Raw genomic sequence first — 18,684 nt, forward strand, 5'->3', positions numbered from 1 at the left:
GGTTTGGGTTTCAAATGTCAATTTCATAGCGCAAACGTCAAATAAATTCTAATGGGCATTTTCTGAAAATAAATACTGAGGCTACAAAAACCCTAATTGGGTTTCGTGTTGTTAGATCGGGTTTGGATTTTATAGCCTCATCTAAACCTGGCTATAACGATAATTTTTTCCATTTATCGGGGCTTTATCTCAGAAACTAAAAGGAATTTTACTTCGCGGTCTTCAGCAACATTATAGTAGAAGAACTTACGTACTAAACGGAAGAACTAGAAAAACTGCATTTAGCGCATCAAAATCGATAAAATATCTCGAAGTTTACATAATTTCTGGAGTTATGGTCAGTAGCAGCTAAACTATTGGGAGTTGAACCAAGTAACCTTTCGCAAACATTTTCCAAACAATGTACTCAGCAATTCTTCCGAACATTCTAAAACTCTAAAATAACCCTGATACCCACTTAGCTCTATGCAGAATATGGACTTTGCAGTTATTTAATTTTGTGTGTAATAATTTTTTAAGTTGGGTAGCCAAAATTCAATCGATTTTCAGATTCATGTCATTCTTTGAGTGAAATCTGTTTTCCCTTTAAACTACGATATAATACAACTTTGCAAAATTTGCATTAAAATTTATTTCCAATCAACCAAACTGTTCGGTATTTTCTTGAACGGGTCTAGTGATAGAATAACGTTTCTTGAAATCTTTTGTTATATCTCCGTCATGATTCCACAATGTTATGGCTGTGGTGCAATACAAGGGATAACGATTAATTACAGCCTCTTTGGCTTCCAAATCTTCTGGTGGCATATCCTTGCAGTATTCATCAAAATATTCCGTACTGGCCTTGTCCTCATCACCCTTGGCAAGACGTTCATTGTGGCGTATATATTCATCGTAAATTTCTTGCCAAAGAAATTGTTCAAAACGTTGACTTCGTGTGACTGAAAAAAAGAGACATTTTGAGATTCTGAATGCTGAAAAATGAATGCAACATACCAGCAGGCTTTTTCAATTTGGGCCTTTTAAAATTATCCTTTGTTTCACTGGAAATATTACGTTCGCACATATTTTTTTGGAAGTTAGCAGAATTTGAATCACTAATAAGGGAAGTCTTCTATTTGAAAGCGTTTCAACAAATAAACGGTTGCTAATGTTTTTGATGTTTGAAAATTCAAAATGAAGGTTGCCATGCCTTTTACTCCAAATCCATGGTGATTTATTTGGAACTTTGGATGGGGGTTTAACCATGTATTTTTTAATTTTTAGAATATCATGGTCCATTATTATAGGTTTCTTTTGCTTTATGCTGAATTTTTATAATATATTTGGGAGTGACTACAGAGAAACAATTACCCTAAAACACACAAACTTTCTCCTCGTCCTCTTTGGCACAGCTTTGTCATGTGCTAGAGAGTATTAACACCTGGAGACTTGTACTCCCTTCCATTGCCCAAAATACCCATTTAAATTAAAACACATATTCTAAAATATTACTTTAACTAAAATGAAGTTTTTTATTTTCAACAATTCTGAACATTTTATATTAAACTTATGCTCTGTTCCAGTACTGCAAGAATCTACTAATTTTTACTATTTTTGTCGATAACATAAAGGAAAAATTGTTATCGTAGTAAAAAATAGTAGCTTCTTGCAGGTTCTGGAACAGAGAAATATTCTAAACATTTGTATTCGTAGGTTGATTGCACGTTGAGTGATGTCGGTCATCCTTAACCAGCAGAAGAACATCTTTCGGTTTCAATATGCAATAATAGACCGGAATTGTAGCCACAAGAAGTATTCCACTGTAAATGATACCCTCAAAGATGAAAGTTCTTCTCGGGCATACCAAATCATTGTCATGGTTAGATTTTCGGTCATTGTCAAGAAGAATATGCGCGAATATGTGTAAATTTTATACGAAACTCTAGCAAGACAAATATATAAACATAGGTTAGAAGAAAGTAGAATAAGGTCCTGTTGAGCTTCCCCTTAAAACGGCACTCCAAGAAGAGAGCGGCCAGCATCAGCAAATAATGAACTCCTATTATTATTAAAAAGGCTTTGGGAAAGAAAACACAAAATGTGGAAAGTGACAGCATGCGCATGATGATAAAAGCTATCCAACCAAAATGCAATAGTTTTACCAGCAAAGTCATCCTGTCCAATACCATTTACCACCTTCGTGGTACGGGGCAGGAAAAAGTCAACCACATCTTGGGGAGATTTTGGGGTTTGTGGTGGTGTACTGCCTAGTTTTTGCGCTGCATCTACCCGCTTTGTAAGAATTTTTGGTGGCCTTGGTACGTTTTGTTTAATATAAAGTAGATCATTTACCAGCAACATATCCTTGAACATTTACAATTGAGAAAAGGGTCAATTGGGGAGAGTCTACTGTGTCCCGTTGAGATTGTGCAGCTCTATAATTGTTGGTGTAATTGAGGATCGAAGTTTTATGGGTTTCAAAGGAAAACTGGGAGTTGAATGAAGTTTATCATCATCTGTTTTATTAGCTCCTGATGAAGCGGTTTTATCACTGGCATTATTAAAACCCGTTTCATTGACTGTCTCATGGGTTTGAAAATATCATCCGCATTTCCCGCACTTAAATTAATTATGGTTGATTTGACAATCTCGCTTTGAAATTTTCCATAATTTTATCTGATTTGGGGATTTTTGTTAGCGAACGTTTCGATTCTCCTTTCATGCGTAGACATCGTCTTGCAGACAACGATTCGTTTCCAGTAACTGTTGTTTCTTTTCTCTTTGTTCCCTCGTTACAACATGGCTAGATCGAGAATATATACATACTTTATATGGTCACAAATGATTAGTTCGATGTGTTACAAACAGAAAAACAAACTTGATATGTAAAAAGAAATATGTCGGCAAAAAATAGTACATGGGATTAAATAAGCAAATTAAAAAACAAATCTTTCTTTCGCCAAATAGTCCGGTCAAAATAGACATGCGTATAAGGGGGAAATAGCAAAAATTCCCACAAAGCTGAATTTTGGTGGAGTGCTAGGGTTGGCCATTAGAAGCAACGTCCTTAAAGTCCCCATCAATCCCATGTGTGCAAAACAAGTTATTCGGTCATTTTTGGAGGCATTATTCAGTTTTTTTAATTTTTCTCAAAAACGGTAATACTAAGCAAAAGCTCGCTAAAGTAAAAGTTGTAGATTCAATAATTGTCTACAAGATTCCTCTTTAAGATTCTTAAAAAAGACTTACCATTTTCGAGATATCTCGATCTAAAAGTCAAATAAAAAATTAGCCGCGTAAGTACATTATAAGGCGAACCGGTTAAAGTAACGACACTATGTGTTAGATACTTCCGTAAGCTTTCAAACGATATCCACTTTGCAGTAATCGGTTCAGTAGAACCGGGTCTAACCCGGTTTTTAAATTTGGCCTTTCGGGTCTAATAACCGGCGAACCGGATCCGCAACCGTTGAAAATTATACATTCGTAATCAGCGCAACAAACTCTACCTTCTGACAAAACTTGAAAAAAATCGGAGAGTTTTCGTTGGGGTCGTTCCCGTTGGGCTTTCGATTATACATGTGGGTTACATGGGCTATTTTTGAATAAAATGACTCTAACATTGAATAACTCTATTAAACACACTCCGAATTTGTTGGAATTTTTTTTAGAAGATAGCTATAATTTCGCTCTTCAAGAAAATATATTTTTTTTTTGGGGGACAGACCCGATTACTTCGCTTATTTTAGCCGGTTTGTCTGAATTTGTGCATATTTCCCTTATAAGTGCATGAGCTATTTTATATTGCCTTACTTACTTAGCTGGCCCATTACAGAACATTTGTTCTATAAGCCGAACTAAGAAAAGATCTCCAATTCTCTCTATTTACTGCTTCGCTTTCTGGAATACCGCGCATTTTCATCTATTCATCCACTTGTTTGCTCCATCTAAGCTTAGGCCTGCCAATTCTGCGTAAACCGCCATGTGGCACGTATTTATACGCCTTTTTAGCGGGTTCATCATCGCTCATTCTTATTATTTAGCCAACGCATTCGTTGCATCTCGATACGTTTATCTAAACTGATGTCTAGACATCGGATTTTTGCAAATTTTTGAAATTTCAACCAATTATAACTACGTTATTATACATAATTACATTATTATATTACGTTATTATACAGAATTACATCGTTCCAATGATAGAAATGGGTTGTCATATTGAAAATAATCAATAACACGTACAAAGGTCCAGCTTCTAGTGTTTAAGAAACGAATTATATGCATAATAATTTTCAGAAATATGCAAAAATCCGACGTCTTCTGATGTCATTGTATAGCAGATACAGCTCGTGGTTCATACGACGTCGATATTCACCGTCAACGTAGATTGGTCCATGGATCTTTCGGAAAATTTTTCTCTTAAACGCACCCAGCACTGCCTTGTCTCCTTGCACAAGTATCCAGGCTTCGGAACCATACATCAGCACGGATAGTATCAGTGTTTTGTAAAGCGTTGTTTTTGTTTGACGAAATGTGGCTTTATTCCTAAATTGCTTACTCAGATAGAAGTAGCATCTGTTGGCCAACACTATTCTTTTTCGTATTTTACAACTGATGTTGTTGATTGTGTTTACGACGGTGTCAAGGTAGACGAAGTCCTTTACTTCCTCTAAATTATAGGAACCAACGTCAACAGTTGGCCCGATCTCTATGGACGCATTGCGCGTCGACACCATCAACTTGGTCTTCTCGCCGTTTACCGCCAGACCCACTTTAGCAGATTCTCTTTCGACTTTTGCAAAGGTGTCAGTTACTTCCTTTACCGATCGACCTACGATGTCAATGTCGTCGGCATAAGCAAGTAACATATGGCTGTTCGTGTGTATTGTTCCATTTCTTTTGAGCTTCGCGTCTCGTATTACCTTCTATAGCAGGATGTTTAAAAGATCACACCACAGGCCGTCTCCTTGTCTGAAACCTCTTTTGATAATAAACTCTTCGGAGAGAACCGATTATCAATTAATGTCATTCTACAAAGCCGAATGAGCTTTACATGAATAACAAAATCAGACATGGCTTGGAACACCTTTGAACGTATAGGGCTGTCGAAGGCTGCTTCATAATCGACGAAAAGATGGAAGGTGTCGTTTTGCATTTCTTGGGTCTTTTCCAGGATTTGTCTCAAGGTAAGTATCTGGTAAATGGTGGATTTGCTCGGTCTAATAGGGTCCAATAATTTCATTGACCATAGGCTTTAGTCTCTCACACAATATTATATGCAATAGGGAGCAGACTTATGCCCCTGTAATTGGAGCACACAGTCTTATCTCCCTTCTTGTGGCCTGGACATAGGATGCTCACGTCCAATCGTCGGGTACGCGTTCTTTCTGCCAGATGGTGCTAACTAGCTGATGCATACACCTTATCAGCGTGTCGCCTCCGGGTTTGAACAGCTCGGCTGGCAAGCCATAGCACTCTGGTGCCAACCTGCGACAAAAATCGAAAAATCGATATCAGCAAATCTCTGCGACAATTAAGGAAATTGTCTCTAAACATATCATATTTTAATATTTCAGCCCTGTTTTTGTAATTTATAACGGTATTTAACAAAACAAAACAGAAGAATTTGACATTTACGTATGATCTCTTAAAAACTTTAAAAACATCAGTAAGGTTGTGGCTTCGTACAAGGCAAGTAACTCAACATTGAAAGGATAAAATTATTTTTTTTTTTTCGAAATGGAACTTTCAGTACAAGGTTTTCTAATTACTTTTACATAAAAATTTGTACACATTATTCTAATAAAATGTACTGGAAATCACATTTTTTATAATACTTTTTAGTGGATTTTTTTTCCAAGTTTACAAAAAATTTGATTCCAGCTGCATATATGGTAACATTAGCGCCTTCGCCACTGGGGCGTAGCCGCCGATGACTATTTTTTCGGAAACTACAAGTGCTAGAAAAAATATTGAGTTTAATGAAGATCTATCCTCTCCCAAAAGTTGGCAGTTGAGTCATAGGTATGACAGCGGACGCACGCTGTTTTGTGTTTTCAGGGTATTGGAAAAAATAATTATGGTAGGTATATTTTCCGATATCTTCTTTACCTTTTGTGATATCAAAAACCTATTTTGTACCGTTAGACAACAACTACTGAAGAATATAAATCCCAATAATTCGCATGAAAAAAGCAATTACAAATGTCATTATATTAATATCCCAGCAAAAATTTGGATCCGGTAGTCATTACGTAACCCATTACAAAGCAATGTAAACAAGCTTCTTTTCCCATTACAAGTAATCTGAAAAGTAATGGGATACTTCTTAAAAAAATTACAAGGTAAACCTACTTACTTTGCTCCTCACTAAGTAATGAGGACGGTGGCACAGTGAGTGTGTGTCCGACTATAAACCCTAGGGTTGTGTGTTCAACGCTCACTGTCGGCACGCGAGTTTTTTTTAATTAAAAAATAACAGTTCGTGGTGCACATGTGTACTGCACATTTAAGTTCTTAAGCAACCCTTAGTGTTCGTGTGCGTGGCATAGTATGTAGTGTCATTGGCTAGAAATCAGAGGGTTCGTGTGTTCAACTCGCACAGCGAGCGAAATAAAATAAAGTAAAATAAAAGTAAGAAGTGTGATGAAATTAAAAAAGTCTCTACATCAACTGTTCAAAAATAGAATTTTTTTCACTTTACTTTTCAACTTCTATTGGCACAGTATAACTAGTTATTCTAGTGGTCATAAAATAACTAGAAACTGAGTGCGACATGCCCTTGTAAAAATAATGGGGAAGAAAGGGAGTTTGCGAGTAGTTACGGCTGCCAAAAATCCCTTACAAAACCCATGATTTTGGGAGGACTTTTTTGCTGGAATTATGAAGTTTGTAAGGGGTGGGACACCTAAGCCATGATAGGGATGTGGTGGTTTAATGTTAGAAATTTGTAATGTTTAACTTAAATTTTGTATGTCATAGATAACCGCACTATAATGTGAAGTTAAAATCAAACATTATCCTAAACGTATCTTGTTTTAGTAATATAATGATTTTTGTACCTAAATTCAAGATAACTATTTCAATTAAGTACTATAATCTGGTTATTTTAGTGAATTTTAGAATCATTTTTGATTATTCAATAGAAAACGTGTTCCTTTTTTGCATAATGCTGATATTTAAGAAAGAAGTATGGTAAATTATAGTTTTAGAGTCCGTTGGCGAATGTCTTATATCAATGGCGAAGCTAACCCATGGGTGAGGAGGCTTCGCCACTTTTTTGGCATTTTGGAAATTCTCAAAAATAATATTTTAAAAACAAAATAATAACCATTTATATATCAAAACTTATAGTCAAGATATGCTTATATTTTTACCAAAAATAATATTTGGAAAAACTTTAACTTTAGGTGTCGATATTAGAACATTTTGAACAAAAACGTGGCGAAGGCGCCCCATGTTAGCATATATGCATTTCCGTGTGTGACATTAAAAATACTGACGATGCCTCTGGTCGTTTCAGTGAATATGCGTATTACTGTATTCGCAGTTTCTTCTTTGTTTTGTGTTTTAATTGTTTGTTTTGGTTTTTTTGCATTAAAGATTTAGACATTTTTGTTATACCCTCAGCCTTTAGGCTAAGGAGGGTATATACACTTTGATACGATGAAAATGTGCCTCATCGAAATAATGATTTTAGACCCCAAGTATGTTTGGACGAAATGTGTTTCAGACAATTCGGAGTCGATCTAGCCATGTCCGTCCGTCTGTCTGTCTGTCCTGCTGGCTGGAGCGCACGATAACTCTCGAACGGATAAACCGATTCGGTTCAAATTTTGGCTTTCGTAATATTTTGTCCAAACTTAGTTTAAGTTCGAAGATGAGCTACATCGGTCCACTCCTTCCGGTACCTCCCCCACAAAAGTTCGAAAATGTTCGGAAAGTTTGTGCGAACGATAACTCTTGAAGGGAGTGACCGAGTTGGTCCATACTTTGTATAGCGTAAACCTTCTACTAGATAAATTTCGGAAAAGTTCAGTTTAAGGCCATCTCTCGAATCGCTTTGATTTTTGTTTTAGCAACTAGTATTCACTGCCATCCATACGACTGTACAAGTTTCATCAGGGGCAAGTCATACTTCCTGAGAAAATAGCCTGAAAGTTGCAAAAAACCCCTATGAACCATGTGAGGTGGTTGGAGCGCAAGATAACTCTCGAACGGATCTGCCGATTCTGTCCAAAATTTGGCCTTAGTAATATTTTGTCCAAACATAAATTAAGTTCGAAGATAAGCCATATCGGTCCACTCCTTCAGGTACCTCCCCCACAAAAGTTGAAAAATGTTCGGAAAAAGTGTTCGTACGGTAACTCTTGAATTGGTCCATACTTTACACATCCTAATATATCTACCAGATATAGATCAGGTTCAAATATGAATTATATTTGTCTACTCCATCCGGTACCCCCCACACAAAATTTCGGATAAATTCACTTTAAGACCTGATATCGAATCACTTTGATTTTTGTTGAAGCAACTTGCATTCGCTGCCTCAATTACGATGGTAAAAGTTTTTACAGGGGCAAATCCACACTTCTTGAGCAAACAGTCCGAAGAGTGTAAAAACCCCCTATGGCACCATATGTTGTGGCTGGAGATCCACTTCCATAACGGTCAATGTCGGTCCATTCCTTTTAGTATCTCTTCCGCAAAACTTTTGATCTTTAATCCTAATCAAATTTTTTGTCGGTTCAAACGCTCAACATTTTTAAAACCCCCTAAATACATACGTATTTTGGACAAAAAATTGTTTCAATATACACAGGCTGAGGGTATATCTCTGTCGACAAAGCCGACTGATACTTTTTTACTTGTTTTGTGATCTACTTATGAGTGTATTTTTTTACATATGTACATATATTTTTGATATATGTATGTAATATGAAAAAGAAGTAAAAATGTAAATTTCGGTCGCACCGAACTACCATAAAATATTCTGACCTCAAATGGAACAATTTGTTTCTTTTCCTGTCCACGATACCAGTCGGAGCCCTTTTATGACCACTAAGAACTCCAAATAGAAAATTACAACCAATTCGAGCCGAAAATGTAGATAAAAACCTCAAAATAACTGAAATAGGGAGGTACCGTAATATGAGGTCTATACCGAAACCTGGACCTAAGACCACAATTTTTGGCGCAGAATGTTTTTGACCATTGGGAACCCCAAATACAAAAGTATACCCAATTAGGGCCGAAAATGTAGATAAAAGCTTCAAAATACCTGAAATCGGGAGGTACCGCAATATGTGGGCTATACCGAAACCTGGACCTAAGACCACAATTTTTGGCGCAGAAGGTTTTTGACCATTGGGAACCCCAAATACAAAAGTATAGCCAATTAGGACCGAAAATGTAGACAAAGGCTTCAAAATACCATTTTTTTAATAATTTCTTGTCTCAATTTTTGATTTCCATAGCTTCAAACTGTTATTTCTTTCACTATTTGCGATACATCTCATCTTTTTATGTATTTTAAATGCATTTGATATGATTTGACGACAGCGAGAAGTAATTTTTCACCGATTGTTTAGAGATTAATGTCGGGAATGACAAAAATACATGTTAAATATTGTTGAACAAATAATTATAAGAAAAATTTAAGGAAATGCTCGCGAAAACATGCCGCAAGATGGCGCAATCGGTGCGAAACGCTCATAGAATGTGATATTCACCAATTGTTACCATGAAAAGCTCAAGCGTGTACCAAAAAATTATTTTCTCAAAAAAATATTTAAAGGCAAAATAAAGGCGAATTTAGCACCATGGGCAAAATACTTTTTTGACGTAAAATTATTTGTGTTGTTATAAATTTTTGTCAATATCTAGAATACAAGCAAGCCTTTTGAAGCGGTTCTTGCAGATATTGGATCTTAAACTACCTACAAATATACTGCATACAAATATTCCACTGTTTGTCCTCTAACTTGATGGTTTTTAACGAATTTATTAAATATTTTTCAATTATTTAAAGAGCCAAAATACTTTGTTGACTCACTGTATGTAATATGAAAAAGAAGTAAAAATGTAAATTTCGGTCGCACCGAACTACCATAAAATATTCTGACCTCAATTGGAACAATTTGTTTCTTTTCCTGTCCACGATACCAGTCGGAGACGTTTTTTGACCACTAAGAGCTCCAAACAGAAAACCATTGGGAACCCCAAATACAAAAGTATAGCCAATTAGGGCCGAAAATGTAGACAAAGACTTCAAAATACCTGAAATCGGGGGCTATAGGAAAAACTGGACCCATATTGATGATTTTTGTGCTAAAGTATTTTTTACTTATTTTTAGCATATGCTGAAAAAATCAGATTGATCCGACGATTATTAATATTTTTGTCGCACCTTCCCATTCAAGTGGGAACACTGTGCATCGGCTCCTGCAGCCTTATTATTCTTCAGCCGGTTTATTGCCGTCTTTATCTCATCCTGGCTGGGCGGTATACATTCAATACCATCTTCTGGGATTGGATCTGTGGTATCTTCGTCGTCATCGCCACTATCGGATACCAACAGTTTGGAAAAATGTTCTTTCCATAACCTGAGCACACTATATGCATTAGTTACAAAATTACCTTGCCAAAGCCATCGGTTTGATGTTTTACTCTTTGGTAAAACTTTCGGACTTCATTCTAGCTCCTGTACATCTCGATTTTTTTACACTCCCGCCTTTCCATTTCTCTCATTTTCCTGCGGAAAAGACGTTTCTCCTCTCTCCTTTTCTCCCGATATCTCTCTCGTGCACTACGCGTTGCTACTGATTGTAGAGTAGCCCTATATGCCGTATTTTTCTCTTCGGTAGCAGCACGACATTCCTGGTCATACCATGGATTCCTTGGTGGAGGTCTCTGCTATCAAAGTATGGATTTTGGCGCCTGTTTGCATGGAGTGGGCAATATTTTGCCATTGTGCTGATATGTTATCGGGACGAGGAGTGCTTTCATTAAGCAATTGGGCTAGTTGAGTTGAATATGCTGTTGGTATCTGTTGTGTTTGCAGCTTACCGATCTCCAACTTCCGTGTTGTATCTGTTCGTGCTTTATTTGCAACGTTTAGACGGGTACGTACCTTCGCTGCAACAAGGTAGTGGTCCGAATCTATGTTTGCTCTTCGGAACGATTGTACATCCAATTATATGAAAATTTTGTTGTAAAAGCAATATTAATTCTTTCATAAACGTAAGTAAACTAACTATTCTATTTTACTTCAATATAATTCGTGAAGGAGGACATAAATAGAACGACAGGTTTTTTCTTTTTTATCGAGAGTGTGTGGTATTGCGTTGTAGGGTATTTAAGCGTTCATTTCACTAATCAATTTCGTTGACTTCTGCGAACAGACACAGCCTTTAAATCGAAACGGATATTTTTATGTATTTTAAATGTAAAATTTGGCAGCAGATTAGAAAAATGGACCCTTGGATATATATATATGAACTTGTGTATGTCGATTTTCCGATATAGAACATTTGTTACCCATTTCAAATCAAAGTCCAACTTGTAGAAAAGTTTTATAATTTAATGATTTAATCATTGATTTAGGTGGATTAAAAAATGTTTGTGAGCAACGGTGATTTGTTGATTATGAAGCCCCCATGTTTTTAGTGGATTTTTGTGAACATTACCTTTGATTCATCTGTGTCTTTCACTTTTTTTTCTAAAAAAACAAATATGAAACAAAATGACATTAAAAATGAAGATAATTTTATTACATTATCAGGTGGCAGTTTCTTAAATTTTCTTTTGGGTGTATCTGCTGATTTTTGTGAGAATTCTAATAAATAGGTATGTATATTAAATGCTACTACTACAATTACTATATCCAATGGGAACGTTTACCAGGTTTCTGATCCAAAACAACAAACGAATCGTGAATGTTTTCCGCATTGAAGGCGGCATCTTTACGCTGGGACAGGGTATATTTGGGGTTACCCTCTATTATTGAAGTATTGGAACGACAATTTTCAGCATTTCTCAGGACCGAATCACCAGCCCGACGACCAAATCGGACAGGTTTATGCCGTATTTGACCAATATTTTCCATGCCCGGTGAAGACGATTGAGAATCCAATATGGAAGTTCTACGTTGGCGATAATTACTGGTGGTACTGGCCGCCTTGGAATGTGGTATGGGAGATTTTCGATCATTTCGAATAAATTTCTTTGAATCTTTAACCGGCATTTCCGGTATGGCCTTTTGTGTTGGAGATCTCTCCCTTAGCTGGTATTGATAACATGCCTTTCGGTACTCTGGAGACTTTGTGAAATCAGAATCTGGTTCAATAATACTTGGTATTGGTTTTAAAATATCTTCTTCATGTTCGTATCTGGAGGGGCTTGGGCTGGAACGTTTGGGCTTAACAGTGGTGGTTGAGTTGATATTAGAGGTGGGCAAACGAAAACTGGAAGTTGGTTTTGTTACAACCGGCCTTGAACGGGGAAAGTCGACATAAGTGTTTCGGTATTCGGGATTAAATTCCAGTTTCCCCTTTAAATGTAGATAAGGCTCACGACATTTACCCTTTTCGGGTACTTGTTTGATCTGGGGATCACGGAAGCTCTCGTAATATTCTGGCACATCTTTTGAAAACTGTCCATTCGGTCTAAGATGATCCTCTGTCTTTAGAGGTTTTTCCTTTTCAATATCTCTTGGTGGCTGGTGGAACTTCTCTCGATATTCCGGTAAAGTATTTTCATTGTCATTGGTCATTTGAATTTCCGAGCCGGACATACGTAAGTTATCGGCCTTTCGTATGGCTTCGGGTTTGCTATAGTTGGCATACATCTTGAAGCTGTCCTGATATTCGGGTATGGTATGGAAATTGCCCTGCATTTTAATGTGGCTCATTTGAGGTATAGAATAAGCCTTTTCGCTGGCAGATGGTGGGACAAACTGACGTTTGTATTCAGATGGGGAAGTTTTGGGATCTTTTTCATCGGTAACTGCACGCTTTTGTAAATGGCATTCTTGCTGTTGTTCGGCAGCCCGTTCCCGTTGTTGTTTATCTTCGCTTAGCTTGTGAATAATTTCAATTTCGTCGGGACTGCTATTCTCCTCCAACTTAGGCTTGGGAGGAGAGTGCAGGCGAAACATTTCTCGTGGTAGGATTTTTGTGGTGCGATCTACCATGGGATAGGTTATGTACGAAGAACGATATTCGGCTTCCATTGCAAAGGGTCCAACCAAACGCAGACTTTCAGGTTTTCGCATGGGAAATGAACGGCAACTGAAAGAAAAAGGTAAATAAAAAGATAAAATAAGATTCAGATATCCACTCACCTTCTCCAGTCTTCTGGCGTAAACCAAAGATATTGATCCTGATGTTCTGATCTATTGAAGGGCATTAAACCTTCTAGGCGCAATGATGTAGCACGCCTTAGGGATTGGACTCTTTTTGCCAGAGGGAAACTTTTAAAATGACAACTGTATTCCGTGCTTAATGGGCTCAATGTTGATTTAGATGGAAGCTCGTTCTCATTCGTTTCTACCAAGGGGTGGGAAAGACACAGCTGACTTTTGCTTAAGAAATCTGGTGGATTTCGTCGTCTATAGAACTTTAATTGGTCCACAGAAATGTATTCATGCAGTTGTTTTATGGCGAAACGATCGTTGGGTTTTCTGGAAACTGGAAAAATTGATAAAATATGGGTCTCTTTTTTGTATTATCCATGTTTGTTTTAAAAGCAACTTACATGCCAAATTTGGCTCCGAAACTGATAACCGATCACTTTCAAAACTGTATCTGCAATTGAAATGGAGTTGAACATTAGATTACTTCGTTGGCCAAGTAACAGAGAAATCTTAAAAATAAAAACCGTCTAACATAAAAAATAAAAACAATATCCTTGTTGCGTCTTTTGGTGGTCGTCGGTCTCCAATGGCGTCTAACTTTTTGCAAAGTTCAAGAACAACTGAACTTCTAGTTTCCACATTGTGGTGGCATTCCCTCGGCCAACCAGCAAACGTTGGGAAAGGCAATAAAAATCACTTCAATGTTTTCTTACAATTCTTCCTATTCATTATGAAGGAATTTTTTGCATGTCTTTTGCCATTTCAAATACAAATACAAGCACACGAACCCCCCGGTACGAGGGATGTTAGGGAATTATTTGGAGAAAAGGAAAAAATTCTTAAGAATGGGTGTGGAAGAATTTAGATTCATAGAAAATATTAGTCTCTGGGTCCGATGTTGCCATTATGAATGAGGGAAGGAGTAGCCCAAAGGCTGAGGTTACAAAAACAGTTTAAAAACTGATACCTCTCGGCATGACACTGATACTACCAGTGCTAATGTATGAATCAAAGGCATGGTAGTCATTTGTGATAATTTGAAATCGATTCAGTCCAGTGTATGTTCAAGTCTATATGGCTGGATGGTTTGCCTGAAAACTCTATAACGAATCAATAGTTTTGGTCCAAACTTTGCGTATTTTGTCCAAACGTAGATCAAGTTTGAAAATGTTTCATATCGGTCCATTCCTTTGTGTACCACCACAAAAGTTTACGATTTTTCTCTAGTATGGTGTACATGATAACTCTCGAAGGGAGTAACCGATTTGGTTTAAACTTTACACATCGTAATATCTCTTCCACAAATATGTACACTCCCGCTCATCTGAACAGGTTTGAATTTTGTTCTTTGTATATTCTAAGGTTTTTTCTACTGTGTTTGTATTAGAGGTCCATACTATATAGTTTTTGAAAGTCCTACACTATGCCAACATTCACGAGAAAAAAACGTTACGGTGTTGCCATACTTTAGGAAAATATCCCAATTACATATAATTAAAGTGATCAATTTTTTGGTTCATCAGCATAAGTTTGAATAAAATATAATTGAAAAAGGTACTACCTATTCTAATTGAATTAAATTGATAGTTTTTAATTTTTTGCAGCAGGTTGTACTTGCGGTCCATATAACGATGGTACAATTTTTCGAGGGTATCTATCTATCTACTTCGTTAGATAATGGGCAGGTCAATGCCTCCTGACATAATGAATCAAAAACTCATAAAAATCCCAACCTCGGAACGTCCACAATTAATTAAGAAAAATACCCAACAATTTTCAAAAAACCCTATATTTTAGTCCTGCCCTAAGAAAGTATACACAATTCTGAAATCCCACTAAGTACTTCATTTGGTTGACGCAGGGGATGGAAGATACCAAGGAACGGTCCTGACCGGTTTTAACATGGCAAAGCCCAGGATTTATCTTGGTCGCTCTTTGATCTCAAGTGGACACTGACCTCCCCGTGGTGTCACCTGGGGAACTGCCTTTAACATCCGTTAAAGGAAGTGAGCTGACATGTGCCGCGCGTTCACCCATAAGAACGTTAAAAACTTGGGTTTGGGAGTCGGGTTAGTAACCCTCCCCTAGAAAAAACAGCCTACTATGAAAAAACGAAAGAATAGAAAAACAAACCCCTCTAAAGTTGACGAACCCCGCAAACGTTTTAAGGACCATGATCTGCGAATCTGCACCTGGAATGTTCGCACTCTTTGTAGAGAAGGTGCAGTCTTCGCATTGGCAGACGTACTTGAAAAGTACAAGGCCGATATTACTGCCATACAGGAAATACGATGGATTGGGAAAGGCGTCACAACAAAACCTAAAGGTGACGCACTGTATTATAGCTGCCATGACGTAAAGCATGAGTTTGGTTGCGGATTTGTAGTTAGTCGGAGACTAAAACATCTGGTATCCAGCTTAACTCCAGTGAATGAAAGACTTGCTGCAATTCGAATAAAAGCTAAATTCTTCAACATCAGCTTTATTTGCGCTCATGCTCCCACTGAAGAAAAGGACGAACAGACCAAAGATATATTTTACGAGCGCTTAGAAGAAGCATATGACCGTTGCCCTGCCCATGACATTAAAATCATTCTAGGCGATTTTAATGCCAAAATTGGAAAGGAGAATATCTTTGGCCCAACAGTCGGGAAATTCAGCCTCCACAGTGAAGCATCTGACAATGGTATGAGGCTGATAGACTTTGCAGCTGCAAAAAACATGGTAGTTAGCAGTACCATATTTAATCATCTCGATATTCATAAGGGCACCTGGCTGTCTCCAGATCAAAGAACAAGTAATCAAATTGATCATGTTGTAATAGATGGAAGACATTTATCCAGCGTGTTGGATGTACGATCGTTCCGAGGTGCAAACATTGATTCGGACCACTACCTTGTTGCAGCAAAGGTACGTACCCGTCTAAACGTTGCAAATAAAGCACGAACAGACACAACTCGGAAGTTGGACATCGATAGGCTGCAAACACAACAGATAGCCACAGCATATTCCACTCAACTAGCCCAATTGCTTAATGCGAGAACTCATTGTACCGATAACATAACAACACAATGGCAACATATTGCCCACTCCATGCAAACAGCCGCTAAATCCATACTTGGATTCCAGAGACCTCCACAAAGGAATTCATGGTATGACCAGGAGTGTCGTGCTGCTACCGATGAGAATACGGCATATAGAGCTACATTACAATCGGGAGAAAAGGAGAGAAGAGAAACGTCTTTTCCGCAAGAAAAAGAGAGAAATGGAAAAGCGGGAGTGTGAAAAAATCGAGATGTACAGGAGCCAGAATGAAGTCCGAAAATTCTACCAAAGAGTGAAACATCAAACAGATGGCTTTGGTACAGGCACATCCTCCTGTAGAGACCAGCAAGGTAATCTGGTAACAGATGCAGATAGCGTGCTCAGGATATGGAAGGAACATTTCTCCAATCTGCTGGTATCCAATAATAGCGAAGACGATGATGCCACAGATCCAATCCCAGAAGATGATATAGAATGTATACCGCCCGGCCAAGATGAGGTAAAAACAGCAATCAACCGGCTGAAGAATGATAAAGCAGCAGGAGCCGATGGCTTACCAGCCGAGCTGTTTAAAACCGGAGGCGACGCGCTGATGAGATGAATGCACCAGCTAGTTAGCACCATCTGGCAGGAAGAACGAGTACCCGACGATTGGAACCTGAACATCCTGTGTCCCGTCCACAAGAAAGGAGATAAGACTGTATCCTCCAACTATAGGGGCATAAGTCTTCTCCCTATTGCCTATAAGATAGTGTCAGGGATATTGTGCGAACGACTAAAGCCAATGGCCAACGAAATAATTGGACCATGCCAATGTGGCTTTAGACCTGGCAAGTCCACCATTGACCAGATATTTACCCTGCGGCAAATCCCATAGAAGACCCAAGAGATGCAGATCGACACATATCACCTTTCTCGATTATAAAGCAGCATTCGACAGTCCCCTCCAATCAAAGGTATTCCATGCAATGTCTGAATTTGGTATCCCCGCAAAGCTCATCCGGCTTAGTAAGATGACTTTAACTGATACTAGGTCCACAGTTAAAATTGGATAGAACCTCTCCGAAAAGGATAGAACCTCTCAGACAGCCTTTCGTGTGACCTATTTAACATTTTGCTGGAAAAGGTAAAACGAGATGCAAATGTCAAAAGAAATGGAACAATTTACACCAATAGCCACATGTTACTGGCTTATGCTGATGACATAGACATCTTGGGACAATCAGTAAAGGAATTTACTGATATCTTTGATACCTTTTGGAAGATCGAAGCAGAAACTGCAAAAGTGGGTCTGGCGGTAATCGGCGAAAAGACCAAATTGATGGTGTCGACGCGCAAAGCGTCCATAGAGGTAGTTAAAGACTTCGTGTACCCCGGCACTGCCATAAACACAACAAATAACATCAGTTGTGAAATAAGAAGAAGAATTGTATTGGCCAACAGATGCTACTATGGTTTAAGTAAGCAATTTCAAAACAAAGCCACATCTCGTCAAACAAAAATAACACTATACAAAACGCTGATAGTACCCGTTCTAATGTATGGCTCCGAAGCATGGGTACTTGCGCAAGCAGATAAGGCAGTGCTTGGTGTGTTTGAGAGGAAAATTATTGGAAAGATCTACGGGCCGATTTGCGTTTACGGTGAATATCGACGTCGTATGAACCAAGAGCTATATGAGCTATACAAAGACATGAATATTGTTAAACGTATCGAGATGCAACGATTGCGTTGGCTAGGCCATATCATAAGAATGAGCGATGATGAACCCGTTAAAAAGGCGTATGAATACATGCCACATGGCGGTGCACGCAGGATCGGCAGGCCTAAGCTTTGATGGAGCATACAAGTGGATGAAGAAATGAAAAGGCGCGGTATTCCAAAAAGCAAAGCGAAAAACAGAGAGGATTGGAGATATTTTCTTAGTTCGGTCTATGGAACAAATGTTCTGTAATGGGCCAGCTAAGTTAGTAAGTACTTCATTTATGGGATTACGGTTGTCTAGTCGATATTCGAGCTGTCCATAGATGAAAGTCTAAATAATCAAAGATGCGGTCGGAAAACCTGACTGATACTTTTTATACCCTCACCCTTTAGGCTAGCGAGGGTAATATACACTTTGATGTGACCAAAAATGTGCCTCAACGAAATAATGGGCTTACATCCCAAGTATGTTTGGACGAAATCTGTTTCAGATAATTTGGAGTCGATTGAGCAATGTCCCTCCATCTGTCTGCCTGGCTGGCTAGTGCACACGATAACTATCGTACGAAGCAAACGATCGTGTTCCAAATTTGGCATTC

At 38.0% G+C, this 18,684-nt stretch overlaps 2 protein-coding genes across 3 annotated transcripts in view; both read right to left on the reverse strand.

Moving 5' to 3' along the window:
• Positions 1–601: 601 nt before the first annotated feature.
• On the reverse strand, positions 602–1,172 carry LOC141406744 (uncharacterized). The gene is made up of 2 exons (XM_073992715.1): positions 997–1,172; positions 602–941 (listed from the first exon to the last, which is right to left on the reverse strand). Exons 1-2 carry the CDS (start codon positions 1,064–1,066, stop codon positions 640–642), a joined length of 372 nt encoding a protein of 123 aa, XP_073848816.1. The 5' UTR covers positions 1,067–1,172; the 3' UTR covers positions 602–639.
• Positions 1,173–11,726: 10,554 nt separating this feature from the next.
• Positions 11,727–18,684, reverse strand: part of LOC141406282 (uncharacterized) — a 33,235-nt gene continuing 26,277 nt past the window's right edge. For both annotated transcript variants that reach the window (XM_073991532.1, XM_073991531.1), the window contains exons 2-4: positions 13,738–13,787; positions 13,325–13,670; positions 11,727–13,271 (exon numbers count right to left, since the gene is read on the reverse strand). In XM_073991532.1, the coding sequence (XP_073847633.1) occupies positions 11,861–13,271; positions 13,325–13,670; positions 13,738–13,787 (1,807 nt within the window). In that variant the 3' untranslated portion in view covers positions 11,727–11,860. The remainder of the gene's footprint in view (positions 13,272–13,324; positions 13,671–13,737; positions 13,788–18,684) is intronic.

Source organism: Musca autumnalis, unplaced genomic scaffold (genome assembly GCF_047663935.1).
Source record: "Musca autumnalis isolate F117 unplaced genomic scaffold, ASM4766393v1 scaffold_5, whole genome shotgun sequence".
In the NCBI taxonomy this organism is placed as follows: domain Eukaryota; kingdom Metazoa; phylum Arthropoda; class Insecta; order Diptera; family Muscidae; genus Musca; species Musca autumnalis.

Coding starts and splice junctions, on each gene's coding strand:
- LOC141406744 (XM_073992715.1), bottom strand. CDS start 1,066: ATGTGCGAACGTAATATTTCCAGTGAAACAAAGGATAATTTTAAAAGG. Junction 942..996: donor CAAATTGAAAAAGCCTGCTG/GTATGTTGCATT, acceptor TCTTTTTTTCAG/TCACACGAAGTCAACGTTTT.